Source organism: Xiphophorus couchianus, chromosome 20 (assembly GCF_001444195.1).
Source record: "Xiphophorus couchianus chromosome 20, X_couchianus-1.0, whole genome shotgun sequence".
NCBI lineage: Eukaryota > Metazoa > Chordata > Actinopteri > Cyprinodontiformes > Poeciliidae > Xiphophorus > Xiphophorus couchianus.
In genome coordinates this window covers 1,090,639-1,109,611 of record NC_040247.1, presented here as the reverse complement: position 1 = coordinate 1,109,611, position 18,973 = coordinate 1,090,639, and the positions used below count along the sequence as shown (strand labels likewise).

The window sequence follows — 18,973 nt, the reverse complement described above, 5'->3', positions numbered from 1 at the left end:
TGAAATAAGACAAAATTAATGGACAAGTAACTTTTCAGCAAGAAATATTGTTTTACGTCACTAATTCCTTAATATTGGTGAAAAAGTTCTAGAAGATTATTTAAATTACACCAAGACATTTTTCCCATGTTAAAAGTGAAATAATCTGCCCTTTTCACCAACACTAAGGAATTATTCCCTTAAAACAAACTCCTATTTCTTGTTTTAAGTCAACAAGACTTACAATAAGAAATCTTGTCTTATTTTAAGTGTACTAAGATATATTTATACTGGACCAAAATTACTTGGTAAGATTTTGAGTTTTTGCAGTGTATTGATCATGACTGACTCGACTGGAGAGTTGGGTCGGACTCTGTGGTTCAGTGCTCAACTGGTCCGAATCTCACATAAAGACCTGGGATTTAATAAGTTCTGATCAGTCCTGCTGCAGGTTCGCTGGCTGGTTGTTGATTCCAGACGGTTCTGAAGGTAAACTGGGTCAAAAAGACGTTCTTGTTTATGAGTAACAGTAATGTCAGAGCTGTTGGATGTACTTTCTGCTACTTTTACGTCCATGTTTCCCTCTGGCTGTTGCAGTTGTGAAGCATTTCAGCGGTACCTCTGCTGGTACCGCCGGGTCACGTGGGAGGAGATGACCTCTGCTGAGAGGTTCCTGTCTTTGCCAGTTTCTGTTATGTTTCCTTCCTAGATTAGAGGAAAAAGACGCTGGGCTCTGGGTAACTTGCTGCTGTTCTTGGTTACTTCCTCACATCGGGCTCAGAGAGTGTGAGGGAATCTGCTGATAACACCGTCCACGCCTGGATCCACCCTGTTGTTTATTTTTATAAGAGCTTTGATTTTTTTTTCTTTTGCGCGGTTCTGTGCCCATAAGAAGGAGGCAGCTTTCGGTTGCCTGACAGTTGTTCCTGCTGGAGTGGTTGCCCATTGTGTTGCTGAACAGAGGATGTTGCTGTCCCTGTGTTGTTTCCTGCGCTGAGTTGGCAGGTTGGATTTTAAGGTTAAAAGTTGTGACAGTTTTTAATTTCTGGACATTTACTGGGCATAACGAAGACACCGAAGATTTATTTTGCTCTCTGGATGTGAGCCTTTGAGCCATGTTGCTCTTCCTGCTCCTCTTCCTGAATCTCTGCATCCAAACTTCAGGACAACAGCAGGTAAACCGCCTCAGACTCTCGTCTTTCTCCTTTTCACCAGAGATCTTGGTGGTCAGGTATCGTCTAAAACTTATCTGCAGCCCGAGGTTTCACTTTTTTCAGGTTATCTCCAGAACCGTCTGCTGAATGAATGAAAAAGGTTGAGGAGCAAGTCAGACAAAAACCTTTTGTCATTAACAGTCAAGAACTCTCTAGTATTCATTATGACTTCACTAAATCTTATTAATAGTCCAAAAAAAATTAACAACTTGAGACGATAATAACAAGTTGTTTATGTTGGGTTCTGACGTTATTAATTTTTTATTCTCCAGTTAAGACTTATAAAAATATCAGACAGTATTTTTAGGACTGGAACTGCAGGGCTGGACAATAAATCAATAACAATATATATTGTGATCATTATCTATAGATATTACATGTGATGGAATATTCAATATTCCATATACTTTAATCCAGAACTGCAGAGCATTCTGGGGGATGTAGGCAGAGGGAAGACTTAGCCGCTCAAAATCTCATAGCAAGATTAGTAGGATCAGCTAACTCACTCACTCTGTGGTTGCTTAGCAACTCACTCACTCTTTGGTTGCCTAGTTACCTGCTGAGTAACTTTTGCGCAGCAGCAGTTTCAGGTTTCACCATTGTGCCTCATAACTGCTTTAAAGTCAAAAACAAAAGCCTGGAGTAAAAACTGTATCTGAAAAACAATATCTGAAATATCTATTTCAGATATTGAAAACAAAAAACTAATCAATAATTATTGATATCGACTGATATGGAACACTTGTGTTGTGGTAAGTTTTTTCAGCCGTGCTGTCATCCCCGGGTTGCCTTAAAACCCGAGGGACAGTTGGTACCGGTTACTTCCTGGTCAGATATTTTACTCTCTAAGCCTGAAAAATGTAACTTCTGGCTCTGAATGGAAAATATGAAAAAAAATGTCAGGGTTGCTGTTCAGACAAACTTTGGCAGTATTTGCAGAGCCAGACTCTAAAATCTATGACTCAGAAACTGGTACATCAGGAGAGATCAGAAACTCAAACCACCGCTCCTACATTTCCCATAAAACCTTTCTTCTTCCCTCCTCAGTCTGGAGCGTTGGTGGGATTAAAGCAGCACCACTGAACCAACTTTTTTCATGTCTGAGAGACTGAATTTTCTGTTTTTAATAACCAAAAGTTTATTTTCACTGGCACCGCTTTCCTGTGGGATTCCTCAGGGTTTGTTACTCTGTCCTCCTCTTTTCTCTATTTAAGGTTTTTACCGTTGAGGTTCATAAATTATGGAAACTTTTCCATTGCAAACTCCAATTCAGTCTTCACAGGGCCTTTGCTTTTAAGATCCAGCTCTTTTTATTTTGATTTTAAAGTTTTTCCTGGCCTCTGTGTCATTTTAAAAAAAATTTTTATTCAGATTCTAGTTTTCTTTTATGTTGAGAACTTTGCAAAGTGATTCTGTTGTTAAGCTTCTTTATAAATAAAGGTGACTTTGTTTGGCCACTGCTGCTCTGTTTGGTCTCTAGTCTGAGACAACATCCACTTCTACGCGGATGATCTTTGGATTTACTGGCGTCTCACCAAAGACATGGTGTCTGTTTCTTCCAGCCCCTGCTGCAGAGTCGGGGTGATGTCCAGGTGACTCTGAATATTCTGACCAGTCAGGTTTCGGTTTTGTGTTCAAAGCTCTACTGCTCTTGGTTTAACCAGACCACACAGGCATGATGCTAGCTCCATTAGCCCACTGCTAAAGGTGTCGTCCTCTGTATCTGAAAGTTTAAAGCTGCAGTATGTAACTTTTATAAAGAATTAATTTTTTTTACATATTTATAAACTGTCATCATGTTGTGACAGTTTGCTGTGAGATCATCTATGAAAAGCTCCATGTCCTCCACCTCCTCCCTGAGCTATTATTGCCATCTGGAGAAACGCACCGCTCCCAACCAAAAACAATCAACCAGAGCCAAGAGGAAGGTCTTAGCGCTGTCAATCAAGCTTATATAATTGCTGCTAAATGTGCTAATAGCAGAAAAACAACTAACTTTTACAGGAAAACCATTTATACACTGCCATGGGTGGCTATACTAACTAGCCTGGGCATTCACAACAGAATATGCTAGCTGCAACATAGCATAGAGCAAAAAGGTTAGAGCGAGGGGCATGAGCAGCCCCACATGAGACTGTGATTAACAGCGCCAAGATCCGCCTTCTAGCTCTGATTGGTTGTTTCTAGTTAGCACTGGGAGGAAACAGAGGAGCTTTGTTTTTATCTGTCTAAAACCAAACTGTCACACATCGTGTCAGTTTCAACAAATATGTAAGAACTATTTTTTATAAAAGTTAATAAAACTTTTATAAAAGTCTTAAGGTGAGTAGTGATGACCCACGTCTCCCTCAGCTCTGATTAAAGTTCTGTGAGTTTGTGAATGAAACTGCGGTTGGTGTGAACGCTGCTCCTCCTACCAGGCGCCTCCTCCTGGTCGCTGTGACGTTCCTCAGAGGTTGGATGTTTACACCGCCTGCACCTCCTGCGCCGCCTCCGTCACCTCCAGCTGCCCGCGCGGCTCCAGCCAGCTAAGCACCTCCAACTGCAGGTAGGCACCGGGTCCAGAGCCCGGCTATTCATCTGGGTCCAAATCAGGGTGGTAAAGTTTTTGGTTTTTTATTACTGTATTATAATGAAAACTGAGGCTTATTGGTCTATTTTCTGATAAAAAGGTTTTTCCTCACTAATCACCGTTTTTATTTATTTTAGTTAACGAAAGTGTTTTCTCAGTTTCAGGTTTTGTTATTTTGTTAGTTTTGGTTAACTATAATAACCTGGATGATCAACGCTGACGGTCGTAGTCCTCCTCTCCTCTGCAGCTACCTGGTGCAGATCGGCGGCAGGGAGCTGGAGCTCCCTGGATGCCACCACCTGTGTGTGAAGAACATCCTGCAACCGCAGTGCTGCCCTGGCCACTGGGGCCCACTGTGTCTCTGTGAGTCATCTCTAATCCCTGATCCTGACCCTCAATCTGTGGGTCAGTCAGGACTCATAGGTCATAACGCGGGAGATCAGTGATTGGCCGACACTTACAGGTGAAGCCAATCTTATCCCCCGATCTCAGCAAAGGTTTATAAATCAGCCGCTGCCTTCTTGTGCTCTGCAGAAGAGCAAACATGCAGACCCACCATGTCATGTCCCACCAGGTCAGCCCACCAGGTGGCGCACCAGGTCACGTCTGCATGTTTGCAGTTACAATAGTCACTCCACTGTTACCAACTCAGCAACGTTCTTACTATATCTAACGACTTTTCAGACAAAAAAATAAAAAATTGGTATCGGCCAAAATCAAAATGGTCAGCTAAGGCTCTTCAAAGATCGGTAACCGACGATCGGTCAGAAAACTGCAATCAGTGCATTTTGTATTTAAGTATCTTTATTTACACTCGGTAACTTATAACAGGTCAATTTTGGTAGAATTACTTTACATTTATATTTATTTGTATATTTTATATTCCCTTTGAAATGTTTTTGTATAAATTTATATATGAATATATTTCTTATTCCAGTGGCTGTTTATGAAAGAAACACAAAAAATGTATTTGCACAAAAAAAAGCAAAAAATGTGGAATATTGTCTATGATCGTTATTGAAATTGTTAAAAAATATAATATATTTTTTATAATTTTTTGCCATTATCGCTCACCTCTACTCATCTGTTCAAAAGCCGTTTTCAACCAATCATTGAGCTTAGAAAATGTAAAGAAAAAAGTAACCAAAGCCCCAAAACCTGAAGAAGTTTTGCTTCTGTCTTAGTTTCATCTGCTCAGCATTCCTGAGAGTTCGGGTTGCTGCAGTTGATGCTGTTTGATCACCACAACATCCCAGATCTGTGACCTCCTCCGTGTGTGTGTGTGTGTGTGTGTGTGTGTGTGTGTGTGTGTGTGTGTGTGTGTGTGTGTGTGTGTGTGCGTGTGTGTGTGTGTGTGTGTGTGTGTGTGTGTGTGTGCAGCATGCCCAAGCTGGTCAGGAAGGATCTGCAACTACAACGGTGACTGTGTGGATGGAGACATCGGCAACGGGACCTGCATCTGTAAGGTCAGAGCGCACCTGAGGCAGGTTGCTCTGACATGTAGCTTCTATGACCTCAGCAACGGGCTCTTTGCACCTGCCGCGATGACGTCACAACCGCATGCGCAAATGCGGCTCTTTTTTTCCGCTTTGAGTTACCATGACAGCTAGAAAAGACAAAGTCTTATTTCAGACGCAAATAAAACAATACTATGAACATTATTGTCTTCCTAATATAATGGGCTTTTAAGTTTTCATGGATTTCCAAACGATCCTGAATTAAGAAGACGGTGGCTTGTAAATATTCGTCGCTACCAGTTAAAGCTAACGCAGCACAGCAAAGTTTACAGCCTTCACGTCACTCCGGATCAACTTCTTCAGCCTAAAGCAGAAGGTAAAGGAGCCTCCTGTGTTATTTCCATGGAATCACTTCTGTATTCAGCCTGAAAGAGTTTATGGGAACCAGAGAGCAGACCAGAACCAGACAGCCGAGCTACTGACCCGCCTGAACACACTGCTGGAAACACCGTCCTGCTTCACAAGAAACATGCTAAACTAATAAAGCGAAATAACACGGAGACCTTAAGGAACACGGCCATATGTTTCTAAAAGCAACAACTGAACCTGAACCGTCAGCTGAACTAGAACTTCAACACCAGAGCTGCTCTACTGTTAAGCTATGGGCTTGTTGTTCCTCAGGCTGCAGAAGCAAAAAGCCTGAACCGTAAAATCCCCGTTACTTGGTCTCTGACACTAACGACAATAAACCACGTAATATACTTGAAAACAAGGTAAAAACATTGTCCGTTAGAATGGATGAAAAATGTTTAGATACTTAAATAGCACATTTTTATAAGAAAAATGTCAGAGAATATTTCCTACTAACATAAGCTAAAGCTAATGTTAGCCACAAAGTTTAAAGGAAGTAAAACTCACCTTCGTATCTGTGAATAACGAGGCGAACATCTTAAAACCTTTCTCCAGCTTATTGTTGGGGCTTCGGATCGATGTTCATCATTAACTGTTACCTTGGACAAGCCCTGCAGACACCCAGTGTGAAAGGCCATTTTCAATAGACTGGAAACCGAGCCGCTTTGCCCAGAACGCTGAAGCTGAGGTGCAAAGAGCCCATTACGCCAGATGTTTGCTAATTGCTGCTGGCTAGTCTGAAGGAGCCGGGTAGGAGAGAAGCTACGCCTCGAAGGCGGAGCTAGGTCCACCCAGGTCTTTTACACAGCTGAATGGTTGCCATGGAGATTAATGTATTTCTTACAGCTGAATAAAAGAACCAAAGGAAGACTCCAGGTATGTTTCTCATGAGAGAATAACATTATAATTACAATTATAATTATACGTGAAGCTGAAAAAAGTTGATTTTATGTAATACTGCCCCTTTAAACTCAGGACCGGACCAGAGCGGCGGCTCATCTGTCTGCTCCGGTGTTGATCCCATTCTCTGAGATATTTAGGTTTTCAAAACACATCAGCCTTCAGCTGCGACAACATTCACTTTATTGAACTCAGATATGTTCGTTCCAGAGGGAAGCTGTCAGCATTTTGTGTGCTTTTATACATAATAGAATAAAAATGTTTGTTTCTTTCTGCAGGAGGGTTTCTCTGGATTTGCTTGTCAGGAGTGTAAGAATCCAAATGCATTTGGGAAGAAGTGTGATGAAGGTAGGCGCTCTGTCTCATGTCCAGGTTTCTCTTCTTTCTCTGGTTCAACACACCTGGATAAAATGATGGTTCATCAGCAGAACAGGATGACCGGCTGAGCAGCTAGCTGGAGGAGGTGCAGCTGTTTTTAGCATCCTGATTCCTTCCTCAGATCAGAACCAGGCTCCTCTGTTAAATATTATCAGTCTAACATTTTTCACATTTCAGTTCTGCATCCTGTGCTGAAAACAGAACGAACTGCAGCCTGACTCTGAGGACTTTGTGTGTGTCCAGAGTGCGACTGCGTCAACGGAGTGTGTAACAAGGGCCCTGACGGTGATGGGCAGTGCTGGTGTCAGCCTCCGTACACTGGGAGGCGCTGTGACCAAGGTGAGGCTGCTTCAGGCTGAGCTGCAGGTGATGATGTCATCATCAGGAGGAGGCCTGTCGCCGAAACAAACGGACGATAAATTGTCCCAGACGTTATCGCAATAAATGATTATATTGTTGTTTTCTGATCACTTTTATTAAATATCCTGGAAATGGCAAGATAATGTAAGAACAATAAACTCAAATCGGATCAACAAACTTTAAATTCTAACGAACACTTAACACTGGAACTGGAAGACATTTAAATATCTCAAATAAATAAACAAAACAACAAATAAAATGAATTATGGAGTCTCTGTAAACACAACTGTCCTTCAAAATAAGATTTAGCTGAGACCAAAGTACCAGACTGAAAATTTTATCATCCAGTTTCTGATAGAAAGAGGAAAAAACAATAAATTATGCAAATTATTGAGCTTGTTTTAACTTATCATGCAATTAGTTGATTTATTGCTTATTAAAAACAACCAATCAGAGCCATAAAGAGGGTCTTAGTGCTGTCAATCACCCTCATGTAATTGCTGCTAAATGTGCTAATGGCGGAGAAACAGCTTACTGTTACAGCAAAGTTGTTGATCTGCTGTCATCGGTGGCTATGCTAACTAGCCTGAGCATTCACAACAGGATCTGCTGACAGGGTGGTGTAGTGGTGTAGCGGTGGTGGGGTGAGCAGCGCCACATGAGGTTGTGATTAACTGCGTTAAGACCTGAAACCTAGCTCTGATTGGTTGTTTCTAGTAAGCACAGAGGAGATTTTATGTTTCATAGATTATCTGTCAAACTGTCACAACTTCTATAAAAATATATATTTTTAGTACAAGTTAAATAGTGCAGCTTTAAAGCAGGAGTTGTTGAGGCAGCTTTTCCAAACCTGCTGTGTGTCGGTAGTGAGCAGAGGGTGCCGCAGGTGCAGCTCCTACTCCTACTGCAAAGGAGAAGCAGAAGACGCCAACTGCGACTGCTTGCCTGGATACAGGAAGATGAAGGACAACAGGTGTCTAGGTGAGGCGCGCCTCAGACTTTCTCAGAGCAAGAAGGTTCTCAAACCTCAGCCTTTGTTGTTTAGTCTGGGTGACCTAAAAGCAGAGATGCTGGGCTCTGACTGAGCTGAGCTGCTTGTGTCCTCAGCCGCCTGCTCCCAGAGAGACTGCGACGCCAACGCCCAGTGCTCCAAGGAGGCCAGCAACATCAGATGCACCTGCAGACCCGGCTACGACGGAGACGGGAAGATCTGCATCCCCAAGAACCCCTGCCTGGTCAACAACGGAGGCTGTCCTGCCAACTCCACCGTCTGCGTCTTCAAAGGACCCGACAAGGTGAGGAGGAAACCCGGATCCGGATCTGAAAGAATCTGGAGCTAGATCTGATTGAACCCTGGAGCCGGATCTGCGAAAACCCAAATCCGGTTCTGATGGAACCTGTTTTAATTCTCCTGTTTTCTTCCATCTCAGTCCAGCTGTGAGTGCATGTTGGGCATGTCGCCTCTAGGCGGCAGCGCTGAGCACGGCTGCCAGCTGGTCTCCGCCTGCACAGCCGTGACCTGCGACCCCACGGCGACCTGCCAGACGGAGCTGGATGGAAAACCCAGGTCAGGTGGCCCTGCAGGGATCCAGACTGGGCACTCTAACCCAGCGGTGGGCGGTCCTGGTCCTGGAGGGCCGGCCTCCTACAACTCTTAGACGTCTCCCTGGTCCAACACCAGAAACAATAAATTAACTCATAGAGTAACTAATTTCAGTCAACTTAACTTTATAAATCAACGTGTGTTTCAGTTTCTTTAACCTTATTCTTTAGTTCATGTAATGAAACTCAAAGCTTTCTGAACACTTGATGTTTTCAGTTTGATTCTCTGTACAAAAATGACCTCAATGAGGTCATTCCTCTTTGTTTTGTTTTGGTTGTTTGTTTGTTTAATTTTTTTTGTTTTGTTTTGTTGTGAAAAGTGATTGGTGGAATGTTTCTTCAGAACCCTAACTGTGTCGCTGAATCCAGGGAGGGGAACTTGGTCGCCCTCTAGAGGCCAGAGCGAGAACAGCAGCACTAACCTTCATCCTTCTGCTCCTGGTGAACCAGATGTCTGTGCGAGCCGGGGCTCCTTGGTGATGGACACCGTTGCTACGGTAACCTGATGGCGCGACTCATGGAGCTGGACCAGAGAGGGAACCAGAGGGAGAACCTGACCGGAGCCGTCGCCTTGTTCGGTAAAATAAAGAAAACTCCACCCAGGAGGTAAAGCATGAAACTGGGCCTCTGCTTTAGTTTCCATGGTGACGGGTCGGTTCTTCTCCTCCTCGGATTGATTGTCTTCTTCCTGGGTGAAGGATCTGGGTTTATGGACCCGTCTGCTGCTGCTGGTTCTGTGGGAGCTCTGCTGTGAATCTGTTGTTTCTGTTTCTACAGGAGGAGGCTGTCCCATGGTTCTGAGTCATTCTGGACCCTTCACTGCTTTCTTCCCGCTCCTCAAAGAACCTCTGACTGTGAGTCCATCTTCCTGTTCAGGTTGATTCTGTCAGAACCGGGTCACAGGGTCATGTTCACTGTGACCCGGTTCACAGATTGGACATTGACAAAACTCAACTAGATTTGTTGAGATGAAAACCCAGGTCTGGATCTGAGCTCAGAACCTCGTTAGTTTGAACTTTCTACAGATAATTTTGGGTCATTTATCACAGATCAAAGACTGACAGGGATGTTTAGACAATAAATTAGGTCCAGAACCCGATCAGAACCACAGGAAGCCTTGTTTTAACATCTCTGAGCTCAGCATGTAGTTTAAAGTTGAGAACAGATCCGTTTATATCTGATCGATTCAGATTATAATCCTACATTTAAAGAGTTTTATCTGTTAAAGTGGGTTCTGTGGGTCGGTTCTGCAGTCGAGGCCCGTGTGGCTGAACCTGATCTGCTCCGTCTGCAGGACATCAACAAGGAGGAGGTGTGCAGGAACCACCTGGTCCTGGGTCAGCACCTCTACCAGGACCTGGAGGGGCGAGACTTCAGGCTCTACGGCGGCGGAAAGCTGAGAGTCAAAGCCAACAAGGTGACCGGTCGTTTCCTCCAGAACCAGAACCAGAACCAGAACTGGGTCATTCTTCCTTCTCAGAAGCTGATTGGTCTGTCAGCGATAGATCACGATTCATACATGGTTCCTGCTGGAAGATTATTACGATTAACTGGAATAAGTACAAAAAGAATTAACGTATTAAATGAAGAAACACGAAGCCCATAAAATTTATTGGATTTTTATTCATTAAAATTATCTGACAAATGGAAATATGTTAAAAAATAAAACAATTTTTAAATGATTTCATCACCTTTTATAAAAACATTTCATTTTATAGCAAATTATTAGAAATCAGTTATTTTGTTTCCATAAATGAATAAATAGGTTTGTCATTTTCACCGCCTCCCATAACAGAAGATTCCCAAAATTTCACATTAATCAGAGAAAATGATCATCAAACTCAACAGATAATAATTTTGACTCAGACATTATTTCTTCATTTTTAAAACCTAAACAAGTAACTTCAATATTTAGCTTTTTAGCTAAAATTACACCTCAAAGTGAAACTGAAACTAAATAAAACTATTCACCGAAAACCCCAATATTCATTCACATTCATTAAAATAAGATTAAAGCACATCATTTATCTTGATAAATTTCTTATATGAATTTTGACTTATCTTTGTCACCAACTTCCAGTTAATGATGCTTAAAAAACCCAAAACTGTCCTTATTTTCAGGATTGTTAGTTTGATTATTTTCTCCATTGTTTGTTTATTAAAACACTATTGATAACTTTAAACATGCAGACATGAAAACCTCTCACTGCAGAGCAGAAGAGGTAGAAAAGGTTGGTGAATAAGATCGACTTCACATGAAAGTGTCGACCGATCTCCTAAAATGAAGGAAATTGGCGCCGATAAATCGGGTCACCCCTACCGAAACTCAAAACTGGACAAACTGTCTGCAGTAGAATGAGGGAGCTTCGGCTCAGAGATGGTAAAGTGTGTGTGAACGCTGACATAAACCTTCTGTCGAACGTCACGCTGTGGATCTTCTCAGGCGTTTTTGTTGACGCTCACCGAGACGCTGGCCGGGAGGAGCCGGACCGGCACCGGGTCCTCGGTGTAAATGTAGGGGAACAGCGTGGCGCTGAAGCTGTGTGTGAAGGTGTGTATGTTGGTGTTGGTGCTGCGGTCGCAGAAGGACAGCCTCCCCCTGTCCACATCCAGATGGACGCCGATGTTCCTCACCGGCGCCTTCAGCGGCAGCTCCGTCTCTGGTTCTGATCCGGAGAACGCGGTGAGCTTCCCGTGGCAGAAGGAGATCCTCCACAGCTGCGCCGCCGGGGCTCCGCCCGGCTGGACGGCGTCCCCCAGTACGCCCAGCTCCCAGTCCCGGTTCCCCCCGACGTCCACGCTCCAGCCGTGCGTCCCTGAGGCGAGGCCCCGCGAGCCGAGGACGGAGCAGGAGAAGCGGGTCCTCTCCGGGTTCCTGGGCAGCTGCTTCCGTTCTCCGGACCGGACGCTGCTCAGGTCGCTGGACAGGACGAGTTCCGGGTCCGCCGTGTTCGGGTCCAGAACCACGGGGTTGTAGAACACGACCCGCTTCATGCTGTTCCAGATGTTGAAGGCCAGGTTGCCCAGGTGTTGGACCACGTCTATCAGCGCTCCGGGGACGGGCTGCGGGTCGTCCTGAAGGGGGCGCTGCAGGACCCTCCTCACCGTTTCCTGGTAGTTCTTCAGGAAGGAGACGTCTGCGGCTTTCAGCTCCGCCTGCGCAGCTGTGATGGTGGCTGACAGAGCCGCGATCTCTCTGCTCAGAGCCGCCACCTTCTCCTTCATCACCCCACTCTTCCTCGCCTCTTCCTCCTGCAGAGCGGTGACCTTTGCCCTCTCTTCCTGCTGCAGGAACTGGTGCAGCTTCTGAAACTGCTCCCTGATCTGCTTCTCGGTCTGCTGGCTCTGCAGCCTGATGAACTTCAGGGTTTGGTCGCCCTCCGCTCTGGCGTCCTGCAGGGCGGCCAGCTTGTCCTGCAGAGGCTTCAGGATCTTCTGCAGCTCCTCCCGGTGCTCCTGCGCTGCCTCATCCACGGGCCGGAACCGGTGCCCGCTGTGGATCCTGGAGTCTCGGCAGATGACGCACACCGGCTCCTGGTGGTCCAGGCAGAAGATCTTGAGCTTCTCAGAGTGCAGAGTGCAGAGATGCGCCGACGCGGCAGTGGCGGCCATGAAGGCCTCACACAGGTTTCTTAAGGACAGGTTGCGAGGCGGGTCGCTGCGGGACGACTTCCTCTTGCAGTAGGGACACTCCTGCGTTATCTTCCCCCTCCACCAGGTCTGCAGGCAGGCTCTGCAGAAGCTGTGGCTGCAGGTCAGAACCACCGGGTCCTTAAAGATGTCCTGGCAGATGGAGCAGGACAGATCATCCTCAGGCCTGGAGGACATGTTGTCTCTGCTGCTGAACACAAAGCAGGTTCCTCTGTAGGGAAGGCGGAGAGTTACTTTCACTTTGAGCTGATCTCTCCCAGGTTGTAGCTTTTCAGGTTGAAGGAGTTCAAATCCAGTATTTCAAAGTTCCCCGCGTCCCCGTCTCCAGTTTATGCCGTTGAAGTGAATCTTTCAGCTGTTTTCTTGGAGTTTGACTTCAGTCAGAAGCAAGAAAGGAAAACTGCTTTCTGTTTGTCTGGCTGACGGAGAGTGGGCGGAGCTTCAGTGCACGCATCATTTCCTCTCTGTGCATGTTTACGACAGCAGTTGTGTCGAGTCAAGCTCCTCTGAGGAGATAAATACAGCTGCTCTGAATCAAACCTTTAGCCTACAGCCACACCCTGTTCAGTATGGCTGACCTTTGACCTCAGGCCTGTTTTATCAGGTTCAGAGAGGCAGAAATGTTCAGTTCACTTCAAATCAAACCTTCTACATAGAACCAAGACTAGAACACTGCCCTCAAATAAATTTAAACCGTGTATACAACAGAAGTATATAATTAATATATAGTTACTTATTGCTGTTGGCAATAATAAAAACACAGGAACATAAAAAACCTACATGGCAAAAACAAACCCAGAAATAATCAGACAGGAAACTGAAAAGCAATATTTCTCTTCTGAAATGTTTTTTTCTGATAAAATATTTTGATGTTAAATCCTCACAATTAGAAAAATTAAAAGGAGGATGTTGGTACTTCACTGATGTGAATTTTTTTTTAAATCCCTGCAGCTGAAATAAAGTATGTTTTGGTTTTTAATTCCTTCATATTATTATTTTTTGGTATAAAATTGTCTTATTATTTTTACCAAACTTATTTTTATTTTTGGTTTCTTCATCTATCAACCTGTGATGTTGTGAAGCACTTTGGTCAGCGGAGGTTGTTGTAAATGTGCTAAATAAATAAACTTTGACTAATTTCTAAATAAAGCCTTCAAAACATCAGTGTAGTTAGTTTAATTAAGTTAAAGTTTTCAATAATAATCAGTTTTCAATCTGAAGAAGAGACGGTTTGTTTCTGACATTTCTCTGCAGAAGTTCATCCTGCTGAGCGATCCCAGCAGGCCGTTCACCATCGTCCAGGCGGACCTGCCCGCGGCCAACGGCGTCATCCACATCATCGACCGGCCAATCACAGGCAGCCTTCCCGATGGGCCGGCCCGGGACGAGCGGGTCGGTTCAGCTTCCCCGTTCTGCTGCGTTTCCTCTCAGTGAAACGTTTCGGATCATTTTCTGCTTCTCTGTCCAGTTTGCTGACAAGACAATCGGGGAGATCCTGAGGAAAGATGAGAAGTTCAACCGCTTCCTGTCTCTGGTAGATGTGAGTATAAACATGACATTTTCCCCCAGAAAACATGCTAAGTCTGGTGTTGGAGGCGCCAGGACCATCATCAGCGGCCTGTCGTGTTTATGAGTTGAAAATGTTTAAAGTTGACAGGAAATTTGAAAGTAAGACTCTGTGGTTATGTGCTTTGGAAGACAAATACATAAAAACCAGCTATAAAGTCAAACGTAAGATTAAAATGAAAATGTTTTGCACTTCAGTTGTTTCATCCCTTATTAATAAACAGATGATGATGATGATGATTGTATTGCAGTTGTATTTTTGTACTAGTATATATTCGTGTTTGGTGGATTAAATCTTTGCTATAGTTCAATCTGACTGCTGCCATGTAGAGGAAGTCAAAATGGCTTCTGTTTCTCATTTAAAGCTCAGCAAAAAGCTGCATAGCGACGTTCTGCAGAAAGTCTGCAGTGTTCTTAATATCTGGTGAGAACAAAGTTTTGCCAAATTGACTCGATTTGTGTGAACAGGAGAGTTTCTGTTCTGATTTGACGTAACGCTCTAACGGCCATGGCGTAACGCTGTAACGACCATGACGTAACGCTCTAACGACCATGACGTAACGCTCTAACGGCCATGGCGTAACGCTCTAACGGCCATGGCGTAACGCTCTAACGGCCATGGCGTAACGCTCTAACGGCCATGGCGTAACGCTCTAACGGCCATGGCGTAACGCTGTAACGGCCATGGCGTAACGCTGTAACGAACATGACGTAACGCTGTAACGAACATGACGTAACGCTGTAACGAACATGACGTAACGCTGTAACGAACATGGCGTAACGCTCTAACGAACATGGCGTAACGCTGTAACGAACATGACGTAACGCTGTAACGAACATGACGTAACGCTGTAACGAACATGGCGTAACGCTGTAACGAACATGACGTAACGCTGTAACGAACATGACGTAACGCTGTAACGAACATGACGTAACGCTGTAACGAACATGACATAACGCTCTAACGGCCATGGCGTAACGCTCTAACGGCCATGGCGTAACGCTCTAACGGCCATGGCGTAACGCTCTAACGGCCATGGCGTAACGCTCTAACGACCATGGCGTAACGCTGTAACGTACATGACGTAACGCTGTAACGAACATGACGTAACGCTCTAACGGCCATGGCGTAACGCTCTAACGGCCATGGCGTAACGCTCTAACGGCCATGGCGTAACGCTCTAACGGCCATGGCGTAACGCTCTAACGGCCATGGCGTAACGCTCTAACGGCCATGGCGTAACGCTCTAACGGCCATGGCGTAACGCTCTAACGGCCATGGCGTAACGCTGTAACGAACATGACGTAACGCTGTAACGAACATGACGTAACGCTGTAACGAACATGACGTAACGCTGTAACGAACATGACGTAACGCTGTAACGAACATGACGTAACGCTGTAACGAACATGACGTAACGCTCTAACGAACATGGCGTAACGCTCTAACGGCCATGGCGTAACGCTCTAACGGCCATGGCGTAACGCTGTAACGGCCATGGCGTAACGCTGTAACGAACATGACGTAACGCTCTAACGAACATGACGTAACGCTCTAACGAACATGACGTAACGCTCTAACGACCATGACGTAACGCTCTAACGAACATGACGTAACGCTCTAACGACCATGACGTAACGCTCTAACGAACATGACGTAACGCTCTAACGAACATGACGTAACGCTCTAACGAACATGACGTAACGCTGTAACGAACATGACGTAACGCTGTAACGACCATGACGTAACGCTCTAACGACCATGGCGTAACGCTCTAACGGCCATGGCGTAACGCTCTAACGGCCATGGCGTAACGCTCTAACGGCCATGGCGTAACGCTGTAACGGCCATGGCGTAACGCTGTAACGAACATGACGTAACGCTGTAACGAACATGACGTAACGCTGTAACGAACATGACGTAACGCTCTAACGAACATGACGTAACGCTCTAACGAACATGACGTAACGCTCTAACGAACATGGCGTAACGCTCTAACGAACATGACGCTGTAACGCTGTAACGAACATGACGTAACGCTGTAACGACCATGACGTAACGCTCTAACGACCATGACGTAACGCTCTAACGAACATGACGTAACGCTGTAACGACCATGACGTAACGCTCTAACGGCCATGGCGTAACGCTGTAACGGCCATGGCGTAACGCTGTAACGAACATGACGTAACGCTGTAACGAACATGACGTAACGCTGTAACGAACATGACGTAACGCTGTAACGAACATGACGTAACGCTCTAACGAACATGACGTAACGCTCTAACGAACATGGCGTAACGCTCTAACGAACATGACGCTGTAACGCTGTAACGAACATGACGTAACGCTGTAACGACCATGACGTAACGCTCTAACGACCATGACGTAACGCTCTAACGAACATGACGTAACGCTCTAACGAACATGACGTAACGCTGTAACGAACATGACGTAACGCTCTAACGAACATGACGTAACGCTGTAACGAACATGACGTAACGCTCTAACGAACATGACGTAACGCTGTAACGAACATGACGTAACGCTGTAACGAACATGACGTAACGCTGTAACGAACATGACGTAACGCTCTAACGGCCATGGCGTAACGCTCTAACGGCCATGGCGTAACGCTCTAACGGCCATGGCGTAACGCTCTAACGGCCATGGCGTAACGCTCTAACGAACATGACGTAACGCTGTAACGAACATGACGTAACGCTCTAACGAACATGGCGTAACGCTCTAACGGCCATGGCGTAACGCTCTAACGGCCATGGCGTAACGCTCTAACAGCCATGGCGTAACGCTCTAACGACCATGGCGTAACGCTCTAACGGCCATGGCGTAACGCTCTAACGGCCATGGCGTAACGCTGTAACGGCCATGGCGTAACGCTGTAACGGCCATGGCGTAACGCTGTAACGAACATGGCGTAACGCTGTAACGAACATGACGTAACGCTGTAACGAACATGACGTAACGCTCTAACGACCATGACGTAACGCTCTAACGACCATGACGTAACGCTCTAACGAACATGACGTAACGCTCTAACGACCATGACGTAACGCTCTAACGACCATGACGTAACGCTCTAACGAACATGACGTAACGCTCTAACGAACATGACGTAACGCTGTAACGAACATGACGTAACGCTGTAACGACCATGACGTAACGCTCTAACGACCATGACGTAACGCTCTAACGAACATGACGTAACGCTCTAACGAACATGACGTAACGCTGTAACGAACATGACGTAACGCTCTAACGAACATGACGTAACGCTGTAACGAACATGACGTAACGCTCTAACGAACATGACGTAACGCTCTAACGAACATGACGTAACGCTCTAACGAACATGACTACCCCATGTTTAACGTTCACAGAACTGCGGTTCCCCCCCTCCTCTCCGTGGACCCGGGCCGCTCACCTTGTTCGTCCCCACCAACGACGCGGTGGACCGGGCCCGAGACGGCAGCATCCTGTACATGTTGAACAGCGTAAGCCGGAGACGGAGGAGAGCACAGATTAGCGTCTGATCAGCTGCTGCAGCTCATCTGCTTCTCTTTCAGGCCAAGCAGAAACTCCAGGAGCTGCTCAGACATCACGTCTTCTCGCAGGCTGCCGTAAGAAACCACCGACGCTCTGCAAAGACAGACACTCTGTTTTTACAAACCCACTGGAAAAACACCCCCCCACATCCATCAGTCCTTTATGGTTCGGCAAAAAGTGTCATGATGGGTGCGTTTTTCAAGCCCACATGCAGAACACCACACAGGAGAGCAATGTGAAATAAAAGATAAATTTATTGAAAAAACACTGCTGGCAGGAATAGTTGGCTCGGGTCGGGTCCAGGGAGAGAGGCTGGTTCAGGGAATCAAAACAGTTCACTAGAGAAGCAGAGGGAGGTGATGAGTTCAGGTTTGTAGGAAATGACAACGTTAAAGTGAAGGGGCAGATCTTACTTGTGATCGGCAGGTTAGAGAAGTGGGAGGGTAACTGCAGCGTCCGGGGGTTTGTTCTCAGAGGTTCCAGGTGGTAGTCTTGTCTGACAGCGGGGATCCAGGAGGCAACGGGAGTACGTCGGAGGGCGGACAGGTAGGCTCAGGATCAGCGGAAGAAGAGGAGCCAGGAGGAAAACACCTGGAGGCAGGAGAAGCAACGAAGAAAAACTTTCACTAAGAGTGGGTCAACAAGGCAAAAACAGAAGCAAGCTTCTAGGGGCTCAGAGGTACCGTGACTGGCTAACACTCAGGCGCCGAAGGACTGGCAGTCAGCTCCTCTTGAACCTCACACTGATGAGCCAAACCCGCATTAGGTGTGGGATGACGTCATCCACGCCCTCCGACGGATGGTAAAGGCGCCATCTAGTGGTGGAGAAAAAGGAGTGCAGGCACAAAACTCCACAAAGGAGCTAAAAGACCCCGGAACATGACAAAAAGAATAACTATCATACTTGTTTTAGGGTAAAAACAGCATTTATTGCAATTAACAGAGGAGAAGCTGTTTTATGTTACACTGTCAACAGCCAAAAACTTGCCAGAGGTTTTTCAGCTGTTTTAGGGTAATGTTGATGTGCTGAGTTCAAAAATCACATTGGTTTTGCTCAATCAGATCAACTTTCTGAAGTAAGCTACATGTTGGTTTGGGATGCTGGGATGCAGCCATGATGGCTGATTACTGTTGGACTCTGAAGAGAGATTTCCCTGCTGCTGAAAATACGAGGCGGTCGAAGAAACGGAAGGTCATGCCGTAATCAGTGTTTATTACTCAGTTTACAGAAATCCAAAAGATAATTTAATTAATACACTATGTTTGAAAACTATAATTTTTTCACCTAAAACATTTTTGGAATGAGAAATATTAA

General features: G+C 45.5%; 2 protein-coding genes and 1 long non-coding RNA gene across 5 annotated transcripts in view; 1 reads left to right on the top strand and 2 right to left on the bottom strand.

The window, feature by feature from the left end:
• The first annotated feature begins 683 nt into the window (after window positions 1–683).
• The window catches only part of stab1 (stabilin 1), a 60,596-nt gene continuing 42,306 nt past the window's right edge, over window positions 684–18,973 (top strand). Inside the window, exons 1-16 of one of the 3 annotated variants that reach the window (XM_028002549.1) lie at window positions 684–1,154; window positions 3,614–3,741; window positions 4,013–4,128; window positions 5,146–5,231; window positions 6,812–6,881; window positions 7,155–7,250; window positions 8,139–8,252; window positions 8,379–8,566; window positions 8,702–8,838; window positions 9,324–9,451; window positions 9,651–9,727; window positions 10,168–10,290; window positions 13,779–13,916; window positions 13,993–14,064; window positions 17,493–17,606; window positions 17,679–17,732. In XM_028002549.1, coding sequence (XP_027858350.1) covers window positions 1,095–1,154; window positions 3,614–3,741; window positions 4,013–4,128; window positions 5,146–5,231; window positions 6,812–6,881; window positions 7,155–7,250; window positions 8,139–8,252; window positions 8,379–8,566; window positions 8,702–8,838; window positions 9,324–9,451; window positions 9,651–9,727; window positions 10,168–10,290; window positions 13,779–13,916; window positions 13,993–14,064; window positions 17,493–17,606; window positions 17,679–17,732 — 1,701 coding nt within the window. In that variant the 5' untranslated portion in view covers window positions 684–1,094. The other 2 variants (XM_028002546.1, XM_028002548.1) reach the window with 2 other exon arrangements.
• LOC114135334 (tripartite motif-containing protein 35-like) lies at window positions 10,543–13,451 on the bottom strand. Its single transcript, XM_028002550.1, has one exon. The coding sequence runs from the start codon at window positions 12,699–12,701 to the stop codon at window positions 11,313–11,315; it is 1,389 nt and encodes a 462-aa protein (XP_027858351.1). The 5' UTR covers window positions 12,702–13,451; the 3' UTR covers window positions 10,543–11,312.
• LOC114135335 (uncharacterized) lies at window positions 17,895–18,563 on the bottom strand. Its single transcript, XR_003593582.1, has 3 exons — window positions 18,342–18,563; window positions 18,072–18,249; window positions 17,895–17,996 (listed from the first exon to the last, which is right to left on the bottom strand). It is a non-coding gene; the product is annotated as an uncharacterized LOC114135335 (long non-coding RNA).